The 12,617-nt window shown below is 42.9% G+C and overlaps 1 protein-coding gene across 1 annotated transcript in view; it reads right to left on the bottom strand.

Moving 5' to 3' along the window:
• The window catches only part of RGS5 (regulator of G protein signaling 5), a 49,481-nt gene that overhangs the window by 21,495 nt on the left and 15,369 nt on the right, over positions 1-12,617 (bottom strand). Inside the window, exon 2 of the mRNA XM_032318414.1 lies at positions 2,553-2,663. Within this exon, the coding sequence (XP_032174305.1) occupies positions 2,553-2,663 (111 nt within the window). The remainder of the gene's footprint in view (positions 1-2,552; positions 2,664-12,617) is intronic.

Raw genomic sequence — 12,617 nt, 5'->3', positions numbered from 1 at the left:
CACATCCTGCTTCTAGAACTACCTGATGAACACAAGAGAAAGGGGAAGGAGTAGGAAGGGGGCGCTGAGAGAGTTCTTTGTCAGAATGGAACATGGTCCCAGAGGGAGAAGAGCAATTAAGAACACAGACACTGGCTACGGGTGGTAGGAATTTAGGCAACTCTTTCCTGTTATTTTTGTTTTTGTTTTTTTTTAGATTTCTCTTTTTCTAATAAGAAAAATAAAAACATTTTAAAAAACAGAAAATGCCTTTTTTGAGAGGGGGGCTAGAGGGGTCGAGGGGGAGGGAGGGAGAGAATCTCAGGCAAGCTCCATGCCTTGCACAGAGCCTGACACAGAGCCTGACACAGGGTTTGATCTCACCACCCTGAAATCATGACCTGAGCCAAAAATAAGAGTTGGACATTTCACCGAATGAGCCACCCAGGCATCCCAGAGAATGCTTTTTGCTTTTTTTTTTTTTTTTAAAAGGGACTGCTTTTTTTTTTTTTTAAAGATGAGAGGGTTAAAAATACCTTCAGTCTGGAGAAGGTTTATTTTCTTCTCTGAGAGAAGAACACGGGTACAAAAATACAGAGAAGTTTTAAGCGGGGGAGAAGAGAGATTGATTGAGCTCATGCAGAAAACAGTCTTTTCCTGTTAGTTAAAAGGCTCGGATACCTGCCAAACCCAGGAGGTGGAACGGGTTTAGGGGCTTAGAAGAAGGTGGGAAAGCCTTGTAGTAGTCACTGACAAGTGCAGTAGAGACATGCAGGCCCCCCCACCCCCAATAATTCAAACTCCTGGAAGAAAAAAGAAATAGAAGATGAGAGAAAAAAAAATATCCAATAAATATCAACCCCAGCTTTCCTTCCAAACTGCTTCTGTCCGAATCCCTTTTAAGCCAAATAGTTCAAGTGTCTGTGTGGAACCTTAAAGCAGAGAATCAAAGCAGGAAAGGTAGAGCCATCCTTTTTAAAGTGAATTCCTACAGATCCATAACCACCCCATTGTTTACCTCAAAATAGATTTTTTTGATCTGTTGCTGTTGCAAAATGTGGTTCTTATGCCCCTCCAGTGCCTGGTGCCTGCCACTCCCCACTGAATTAGCTTCCCCTTTCTAAATGCACCAAACTCAATTATGCCTCACTTCCGGTTGGGGATCACTTTGAAGTAAGACGAGGGGAATGGAACCATCCACTTAGGTTGATGGAAAAAGATTTAAAAAGAGGAACCTGTCTTTTTATCTCCCAACCAATCCAGCTATATTAAGTTGAAGGTCATCTGGACCAAGAGAAGATTGACCAGTTTATACAGATGTCAAATTTAAAAAGAAACGGAGATTAAAAGGGATTCCTGTGCTTTTACCACCCTTCCGCCATCGCCTCGAAGCTTTCCGATAGCAGAACAGAGGAATGCGAGTACATTTGGCTTTCCTCCTTCCTGCTCTCCTTTCTTGATTTTCAGGCCCATGAAACTGTTTGAAGGGGAAGATGGAGGGCATCGGGGGGAAGGACTGGCTGCGTGGCTGGGGGGAAGATGGGAAGCCAAGTGGTGCTCAGGGTAGAGTTACCACGTCATGGCAGAGTCCATGCCAATGGGGAGCTGCACCCCATGCCATACAGCTTAACCCTACATAGTCTCACCCCTTGCCTAAATTGGTGGAAGTATGTGTGGGAAGGTGAGGGAGAAGGGAGAGAGGACTATGGAAGTCCAGTCAGGAATACTAATTCATGGATTGGGGTTAACAGTGATCCATATACATTACATAGAACTGACCAGGCAAGAATTAATTCCTCTGTCAAGGAACAATCTTCTGTTCCTCTGAAGGAATCATATTTGGAGAAGAAGCTATTTGGCTTAAATTGTCTGCCTTGGTCTTAGCATCTTCCTGAGGGAGATGTTTCCATTTCTATCCTCCCACCCAGGAAGCAGCCTTGGGTCCTTCCTCAGCGGATGAGCGTCCAGTGATCTTTTTTTTTTTTTTTTTAAAGATATTTATTTATTTTGACAGAGAGAGATCGCCAGAGCAGGAACACAAGCAGGGGGAGTGGGAGAGGGAGACGCAGGCTTCCTGCCTAGAAGGAGCTTGATGTGGGTCTCGATCCCAGGACCCTGGGATCATGACCTAAGCCTGAGCCAAAGGCAGATGCTTAACAACTGAGCCACCCAGGCGCCCCAAGCATCCAGGGATCTTAAGTAACCGGGTCAGGAGCGGTTACCTGAACCCCAGGCAGCGGGTGATCAGGTATTTTTTCTGTCATGCCTCTGTGTGGTGAGTGGCTGGGGAGTTATTTAAATGCTGTTGCCATTTTATAAAGTATGCTTTCTCTCAAACAGGGTCCCAAGGCAGGGCCTTCTCTTTATTGTTAAGTGACCTGATGGTATTGCTTGTTATGGTCCTGACATAGGAGAGTAGAAAAATGCTTATTTACAGACCAGGTATCTGAGGGATCTTACGATCGTCAATGAGTAACGGAGAGTGGAGAGCTCCCCAGAGGAGGGATGGTGCTATACATCTGAGAAACAGCCATCGTCTGGGGAAAGTGGCGGAATCCATGCTCATGACTCACTTCTGGGTCTTGGCTGGTTTTTCTGGCTTCTCATTGTATGGAATGACAAGGTCAACAGCTGAGTCTGGCTTCTGGAGGAGAATTCCCAACTTGATCTTAATCTCCTTGGCCCTGAAAAAAAAGATATAAGGAGGAATAGGAACACCGTCCGAGCATACAGATCTGAAACTCAGATTTCTTTCTGTGTCAAAGGAACAAAAATGAACAAGGCCCCATTTTTACTGTTGTGGCAGGAAGAATACTAATGTAGAAATGGGACACATGAATCCTAATAATTAACAATTATCAAGCTCCTTTTAAGGCCCTGATTAATATGCATTATTATTATGTATTAATATTAATATGCATTATTTCATCTTAAGTACTGTTTTGCATATATTCTTTCACTTTATATATGACGAATACTACAGTATTATTCCCATTTTACAGATGAAGACATTGAAAGTCAGAGTGTTTAAATAACTTACCTAAGATAACCCAGCGAGTCTGTGGTGGAGATGGGACTGGAGCCCACACCACCTGACTCCAGAGTTCACAGGTGAGCTACTTACTCCCCTGCGTACCTCTCTTCTGAGGGCTCTGGTCCCACATCTGCCATTAATTAGATGTAGACTATTTGAAAAAAATCATATATATATATATATATATATATATATATATATATATGTATATATATATTTTAGCACTAGGCCTCAGTTCCCTCATCTATAAAGTGACAGAGCTAATCAAGATGTTTTCTTCAGCTGTCTCCAGCCATAAAATTAAATTATTCTGCCTGAAGATGTCTTCCCTAAAAGTGTTCTTTATTTAGATGGATTTCATTTTTTTTTTCCCCCAACTGCTTGCCCCTTGTTCCATAATGACTACTGGCCTATGTTTTTTGCAGTAAGCCTTTGGGAGATGAGCATTCATTGCCAAAGGACCGATGATAGAAGCATTTTATCACTGCTTTCTACCCTCAACATTTTGGTAAGTAGATGGAGTCAGAATTCCGTGCCTTCCTCTACCAAAGGACACAATCATTTTCATGCCTCGTTTCAAAACTAACCTTCTAAGTCTTCCATCATTTCATGGTGAGTCTGAACTCAAAAGAGCACCAAGCAACTTGTGAACATTAACCTGTAAGGCAAGCCGTTGTAGATGGAGAGACCCCCAAAGCTGTTTTTTCATAATTTCTTTAGCACTTTATACAACAAGGTCTTAAGACAGGATTTATCACGTTGCACCATGATAGCTGATTCATGCGTGTTTTCCAAGCTGGGTGTGAGAGCCCCATGAAGGCGGGCATCGATTCCTAAATACCTTCACCTTCTGGGGCATCACAATGCATGGTGACACCGTCAACACTCAAAAGCATTCACCAAAGTCAACTAAAAATACCTTGAATTTGTTCTTCACAAGTCTGCTCACATGTGTCTCCAAGCCCACGCTCATCTGAACCCAAATCTTCAAGAGTTATGACGGGATTCATCCTGTGGCCCGATAGGACTTTGCTGCTATAAATAGACTTTCCCCATCCATTCCCATGGAGACAGGGATGAGACCATTTAAGTACATAGAATGTGTGGGATTAACAATCATGGATACCAAGAGAGGAAAAGTTAAGTAAATGGACTGTATACCTTACCAAAAAACCTATAAATACTGAATCAGTATCATAGTTTTCTGTAGTATCATAAATACAAATTCCAAAGTAAGATCTTGATTTGATCACGTCTAAACGTCTTTTTCTTTCCATTTCCTTCTGCGTCCATTCCACACCCCAGCAGATCAAGCTCACCCAAGCCCGGCACTTTGCTTGAAACCGGGCAAGTTCCGCGGGGGAGCTTACATAACACAGGAGAATAAGAATAAGTGTCATTTTGCATCCAAGCTCAGCAGGTTGCTTAAATTAACTAATGTTTTGGATTTTTTTTTTTTTTGCCTAGAAAACGGGACTGATAAAATAGTACATCCTCTTTTTCGTGATGATTAAATATGCTAATCATGTGAATCACTTAGCAGAGCATTTGGCATATAATACTGCTTCTTCAAAGTTAGTTCTAACTGCATAATCCTTTTTCCAACTGAGCTCAGCCCGCGTTCCCTAGCTTCAAGTACCAGATTAAAACATCCAAAAAGATTCCCACAAGTTACTAAGAATTACTACTCCCACCGCCTGCCATATTCTAGCTCTGGAAACAAGAACCACCAATTTCATATTTATCTGGAATAGAAAGAAAACATTCCTAGGGCAGGGACAGGGGGTGGGGGGAAGGCATGCAATATTTGTGGCTGCCCTCTGCTGGCTGGCGTCCAGTAGGACTGCCAGAAACACCGGGTCCATCTTTGCCGTCCAGTCGTACTATCCCACCCAGCTCTCGAAGACCATCCATTACACTCTCCTTCTGGTCCCAGCTGCCCTCAGTCCCTGCCCTTAAGGGGAGGGCTGCATGATGGGACCGTGTTGAGCCTCGACCTTGACTCAGTAGTTCACTCACTGATGTTTAGATAAGGATTATGTCTTGAATGTGTCCCAGATGCTTGGTTTTTTGTTTGGTTGATTATTAAAGTTTTGGAGTTTTGGCTTTTTTTTTTTCCTTTCAACTTCTGTTTAATTTTTTTTTCCTTCCCTCCTTACGCCTTTTGCTCCATTTGAGCTATTTGCTTTTGTAAAAGGCAGAGAGATATTTGTATATGATTCCCTGGTCAAAGACTAGGATGGACATGAAGGGGTAATTAGAAGGAAGGAGTGGAGTATTTTTATTAAATTTCATTTATCCATTACTGCTGGAGCATGCTTACTATGTCAGCAGTAGGCAGTAAACACACAAACACAATGTTTGGTCCTTGCCTTCAAGGTCCTGATAGCTGTTTGTGGCCTCAAATTTGTGAGAGAGCCCAAGCACTGATTCAAGGAGAGGGTGTCCAGAGAGCAGCAGAGCTCTGGCGCCCAAGGGCAGGTCAGAGAGCTTCTCAGAGGAGGCAGAATGGGAGCAGCAGTTGGTTGGGTGGACAAGAAAAGGACAGACCTTCCAGGCAAAAAGAGAGGAATGTGCCTAATGTTTGAAGATACACAGGACTGGTTCTTCTATATTTCTTCAGTGTAATGTGTGATTAGAGAGAACAGAAAGTCTTGTTAGAAGACGCGGGCTCGCTCTGCCTGCCCTCCCTGATGAACAGAGGGGCTACAGAAGAACCTCTGTACAGCACTCAGCCTAGGGCAATTGTGGTAGGAAAACAAGAAGAAGGGGGTAAAATGATTGAAAAGTGGCTTCAAAGATGGTCTGTGAGTAAACGGGTGTCATCCTCTCTTACAAACTCAATCTGTGTCAAGTTTTTCTTTTGTTAACTCGTTCAAGATGTGTTTTCCCATAAAAACACTGTCAATGGTGGTTAAATTGCTAAGACATCCCACAGAAAAGCCTTTTAAAACCAGAACGAATCCAAACCCTAGTACGGTTTCGTTGGTATCACTGATTAAATTACTTTTTCCTGGGATGATCTAGAAATCAATGGCCATTTTCAACTGTCTATAGAAAATTATATTCCATTTCCTCAGGGTAGACAAACATACCAGTATATCAGATTACTCTTTTCCTCATACTTGCCCTGGGGATATAAAGGAGAAAGGACGTTCGGGGCTTTGCTTAAACTTCTTGGGATGGCTTCAGACTCCGAACTTCCTGTATGTTCAAACATCAGACATTAAAGAGTCTGGAAGGCAGGCGGCCGGGCAGGCCATTTGGTTTAGTTAGGAGTTCGCAGGAATACAGAGAATAAGTAATATGACGGCATCTCTTCTTCTAAAACACTCAAAGTTTACAGGATGAGGAGTTGTCAGATGCTAGAGTTGAAACCACTTGAAACCTTTTATTCTGTTTGCAAGGATAAACAGTGTTACTACATTTGTTTTTCTCCTCAGGAGTTCCTGGAACAAGCGGGGAAACATCCCCCCTGCCTCTTCCTCCCAGCCCCTCCCACCGCACACATATGGGAACAAAATAAACCAAGTGGAAAATCAAACAAAACGAAAACTCAAACCTATCATGTTATCTCCCTCCCTTAAAAATCAACTTGCGTGTATCTGACATGAATTTAATGTCAAAAACAACCCCGTCCGGAGGAGAAAACTTTCTGACACGTTGATGATTTCAACTCGGTCTTGGGTTCTGTTTGACCATAAACCCGGCCTGTTTCCTGGCTGAGTTACAGTAACGCCAGTGAACAAGAAACAATTTGCCTCTCTTCCCGTCTCTTCCCCATCTCGGCATCCTTTGGTTTTACAAAGAAAACATTGTTTTGAAATAAAATCAATTGAAATACCTGGGTGAAAGTTTAATTAGAGGCTGGAAGAAAGATAATTCTCTCTGTAGATGACTCACATTCGTGGTTTCAAACTGGAAAGGCTTGAAGCAATTGTAGTTTGCAGTTTTAAATCTGTGCCTTCTGTGGGTATAGTGGCCAGAAAATCAAATTTCAAAAGGCTCTGGGCCACCTAGGTCTTTCCTTCTAATGGGTGAATTGAGTCCAAGTTATTACCTTAAGGTGCACAGGCATGAAAAACAGTACAAGCAATCAACCGAAATGGAAATAAATATAACTTAATTTTTAAAAACAGTTCTGTTCAAGCAGAATATAGGAGAGCCAGCTGTGTATGTAAAGTCCTATGCTAGGTGTTTCAAGGGTTACAGTGAATCATGATTCCTTGTCTCCTCAGTCTCCTCATGTACATGCCAACTATATGCTCGATATTTTTCTAGGCACTGACCACACTGGATGGAATAGAACAACTGAAGGCCCCAAGTTCAATGAGCTCAAGTGTGTGTCGCTGTGAAAACGTGCAGGCAGTGCAATGGTAGGATAGGTCCCACAGTTGTCCCTACGATGCTCACAGAGCCGCCTGTATTTTTCCTTCATGGCCCTTATCAATTTGCACACACATCTCTGTCTATTTGGGTCTTGTCTCTTTCTCCCATTAAAGTGACAGGTCTCCAGCAATATCAGTTCCAGTCTCAGCACATTTCTCAGGGCCTGGCACTTACCAGGTGCTCAAAAAAGACCTGCTCTGTACATCGACGAATCAAAAAACGAACGAGTGAGTTGAATTTCTACGTTAAGATTAAAACTGCCTTGCGGGTTAAGTGATGTACTGGGGTGTGGCGCAGAAGAGGTCCCTGAGAACTGGGCTGTTTTTAATTTGAATTGCTGGGTGGGAGAGGTTAAAAGCCACTGAGTGAGGACAGGGACTCTCAAGTAACTAAATTCAACCTCAGAGTCAACTGAATTCAATCGTTCTCCGTTCAAGAGGTGGAGGGGCAGGTAAGGCTCAAACTGAGCATGCACATTCCATCCCTCACGCCAGACCCGGCAATACTCCCATGAGAGGGGCGGGGAGGCAATGACAACCCCTGACAGTCTGATCAGAATCTACTGTGAGACCATAATGGATCAGGACTTAAAAGAAACAGAAAGAGCCAGGAAGCTGGACCAGTCCTGTGGCTTGGAAGACTGTCAGTCATCACAGGCAGTTTTCGGGCTAGACTGCAGACGTATCTCGGGAAGAGTCAGGAGGAAACACAAGATGGAGGACCTCTGGGAAGTACAGACCAGGGGTTTTACATTTCCCAAAGAGGTGTCCCAACCAGTCCCGTCTCAAGGACAATCCAGTTTAAAGTCAATTCTGCTTAAATCTGTGTCGCCGACGCCCCCTGCTGGTCATGGACAGGTGTGCGCGTCGGCGGAGAATTCACCTTGAGAGCAGACCTCTGTGCCCAAGGCTGCTGCCTTCTGAAGAAACACCACAAGTCTAAAAAGGACATGCCCTTTCCTGGCTCCTGAAGTGTAATGAATACCAAGAAAAGATAAACAACAGTTTCTAAAACACTTGTTGGCAACCAGTCCCCATGGCTGGAGAGTACAAAAACTCTCAACTCCCCAGGATTCTCCGAACATGGTCTTTTAAAGCCAAGACCAGTTTTCAAGTGCAGGGAGAAAGCTGTGCTGGGTCATTACGGTAGAGCGAGAATGTATCAGTTTCGCATCCACTTTTCCTGAATTAACCTACTTCAATACGAACTATAGAAAAAGTCACTCCTTGCTTACATTCTAGCTCCTACCTTGATGGCCCCTGATTAACTTGGTATCTGCAGGTCCCTCAAGGCAATCCACAGTGAAGACTAGGGAGTCAACCAGGGTACTTATTTATATAAACTGACTTTATTTCATAGGATCATAGCAGAAACAGAAAAAACTGGCCTCAGCAGACTTCTCCTTTTGCTCACTTATTTATTCAACAAATTATTAAACACTTGTCATGTACCATACTCTATTATAAGTTTTTGAAATCCCCAGTGGAACAAAAAAAATAAGATCCTCTCATGGAGTTTATATTGTAGTTGAATAAGTTAAACACAAAACAAGGAACCAAAACAATGAAATGAAAAAATGTCAGCTTGTTGTAATCACTACAGCGTAACCTTATGTATGTAGGAATTAGCTTCAGTCACATGCCCTAATAAGGAATTCACATTGTAATGGGGGTCAGCAAGCTTTCTAGAGAGATAATGTTTCAGGGTGATTGCTATAGGTGTCTTGGCTATCCTTACTGATTGGGATCAATGGCAGATGCTTTGCCAATTAACAGAATATGCCAGAAATGAGTTTTGACATGGAGGTTTGTTCTTTACACATTGGCCTCTCTCCAGTCACAATAATGGCATTCTAGTCATGTGGACTTGTGGCCTGTTGTGGAAACCCCCAGCTATTTTACAGAAAGGTTATACAAATGGAATTATCTCTTCATCCTTCAAGATGGCACCTGTAGCTTGATTCCTAGAAGAGTCCTACATTCAAGCCTTGATTCTGAGATTCCTTGTTGCCTGATACTACCTACAAGGGTATTAGAATCCTACCTCAGGGTATTATTGTCTGACTGAATCTTTCCTACAAGTTGTGGCTAGAGCACAAAGAATGAGGACTTTACTGACTTTACTGAAATTAGAGGACAAGTTATATAAACATTGTGCACCAGCTTCTTGACACTTATTTGCCTAAATAAGTTTGGCCCAACTGGCTTTCCCTATATGTATAGTGATCTTGCTTTCATAAGCCAGTAGCATAATTGTGGAGAAAGAAGCAACCGTCATCTATATCTAGCCATCAATAGCTACATTTATCTACCAAGAAGAACTGGATAGCTGGATATGAATACATTGATTCAGGTTAGTTTTCAACAGCCACTTACTATCTGTGTGACCTTATACAAGTTATATAATATCTCTTGGTTCCATCAGCAGTTGTAAAAGGATAACATTAGTGCCTTTGGCAAAAAAGTTTCTATGAGGGGTGCATGAGATAATGTACGTAAAAATTAGCACGGTGCCTGGAACATAAATGGCCTGCAGTATATGGTGGTGGTGGTCAACATCATCACCATCGTTATTACCATCACTACCATCACCATCATCACCATCACCATCACCATCATCACCATCATCACCATCACCATCATCACCATCATCACCATCATCACCATCATCACCATCACCATCATCATCATCACCATCATCACCATCATCACCATCACCATCATCACCATCACCATCATCACCATCACCATCACCATCATCACCATCATCACCATCACCATCATCACCATCACCATCACCATCATCACCATCATCACCATCACCATCATCACTATCATCATCAACACCATTACTATCATCACCACCACCATTACCAAAATCATCATCATCACCATCACCATCGTCATCACCATCATCACCATGGTCTTCATTACCTACTTATGAAACTTCATCTTATACCACCTAGCATTACAGTTTGTAGCAGTTTCCTTTAACCTTGGGGTTATTAGTATTTGATCACTTTAAGCTCATTTTCTCTTGGTTGGATGAAAGAACTTCTCGCTGTGAAAGGTGAAATGAAAAGGAGTTACTTATGTCCACAGATTTAAAAATGGAGCCAGGAGTCCATTAAAGAATCGGGCCTTATACATATTCTCATAGGATACTATCATGAACCTTCAACTGGGCCAAACTGCACATATTCCAAGGACTCAGCTTGAACACCTGTGACTTGCTAGAGTAAGAGCTTTTGCTTAGTGCTATCCTTAGCAACCAATTATGTTCAGCAAGATTAGTTTCCTACCACCAACACTAATAGAAATTCTTTGTAAACACCATGTACAAGCATTCCCTTTTGTCTTTAAAAATCCCTGACTTTTGTTCCCTGGTTGAGAGGGGATGGGATGGAAACAATGCAGTTTGCTTTGCTACCCGAACTTGTATTTTCTGAGTGGCAATTCTGAGACCCCAGATAAGGGTTGACAAGGCCTTCAACATGACTTTGTTGGTGAAATGGCAAAGATAACAAAGGGAGAGAATGAGGAAAAATCAGAAATAATTTCTGGTGGACCTACTCTGGGGAAGACAGGAGGAAAGCTAGGTGTACAAAGCCGGGAGGGTCTCAGCAGTGACCAAAAACAGAAGTGAGGGCTTGGCTTGCTTATAGGTGGTGTGGAAAGGTTTATCTTTGTGGCACCCTGTTTGCTCCCTGTTGGTCAAAAGCAGGTTGAGATAGCCCCGTCCTATTTGATGACACATCCTCTTCCTCAGTCATCTGGGGGAGAAACACTTAGTCTCCCCAGATCCCTGACATATCCAAGTGTGGAAGGTGATGTGGTCACTGGCCTTTCATTTCAATGACATAATCCCCACATCCAGGTGCATGCTCTCTGCCTGGTCAAGAGATCATGATGTAGGAAACAAAGGCAGAAGAAAAATTATGAAATTTCCTTACTACCGACAGCTCCTTGACAAGTCCTTGAAACAGGCAGAGTGACATTTCTCTAGGAACACAGCCGCCTTGATGCTAAGGGCAAAGGGCAATTGTAGGCCTCATCCCAGGATCCCGCAGATCTACTTTAACATAAGAAAATTCCTTTGGAAACTAGATCTCTACCTCCTAAGATAGCTGTTGGCAATCATTACCTAAAAAATGGCCCACTGACACACATCTGAGAGTCTCATGACTGAGTTTTTGCTAAACAGTAACAAATGGCCTTTTCCTAACAATAGCTAGCCTCCTCAGGATCTTAGAAACCTTGCTTCCAAAATACCTGGGAGGCCTTCACTACCCCTAACTCCGTCTTAACTTGGAAGTATGTAATGGTTCACTCCTCATGACCCCAGTGCAGTTCTTTCTGCCCAGAGGTCTTGTCTCTGTGCTCCAATAATATCACCTTTTTGCACCAAGGACATCTCAAGAATTCTTTCTCAGCAATCATCTTTGAACCCTAATGTCTTTCCTACATCAGTCACTCCTCACAGCAAATAGGCAGAAAGCAGGTGATCTGCAGCAATTCTTAAAGGTAACAATATGTTTATGGAAACAATACTCTGCATACCATATTAATTTACTGAAGCATTAATTCACGTTTTCTTCTTCATAGAGCTTTCCTCTTACTTTCAAGAATCTATTTTCCCTGAATTGCAATTCTGAGACAATGCCTGAGGTAACTAGGGCTTTGTGCTTTCTTACCTCTGAGGGAGCCCTCTGAGGGAGGGCGACAGCCGGTGTTAATGGAAGGTAGTGTTCCATGTCTGGCTTTTGTTTTCCAAGACCCTAAACTCACTGGGGAGATATGCTGGCTTGTTCCCAAAAAAGAGGACCACTTTTAATGAGTGGTAAAGGAAGAAGCAGGGAAAGAGAGAGGGGCAAGAGAGCATTCCTGAGACAAGGTCAGAGGACTACAGTTCAGTGTTCTACAACTCATCAAATCTCCACCTTTACCCACCACACACCTTTGCAGGACTCCAGGGAGGTGGTAGGACCCCAGAGGGAGAGAGAGAGAGAGAGAGAGAGAGAGAGAGAGAGGAGTGTCTATAAGAACTGACCCTCAGCACCAGAGTTCCTGATTTCATCCAAAACGATCTCCAGACCCAAGCAGGGGGCTGAAGAGTGGCTTCAAGGCATGGTGAAGTTTCAAGCAAAGAACATAAATAATGATGTATCCATTTTAAACTATCCAAAACTAGTCACCTGTATGTGTGAAAAAGCAGT

This window comes from Mustela erminea, chromosome 17 (assembly GCF_009829155.1).
Source record: "Mustela erminea isolate mMusErm1 chromosome 17, mMusErm1.Pri, whole genome shotgun sequence".
NCBI classification, from domain to species: Eukaryota; Metazoa; Chordata; class Mammalia; order Carnivora; family Mustelidae; genus Mustela; species Mustela erminea.
This window is presented reverse-complemented; position numbering and strand designations above follow the sequence as displayed.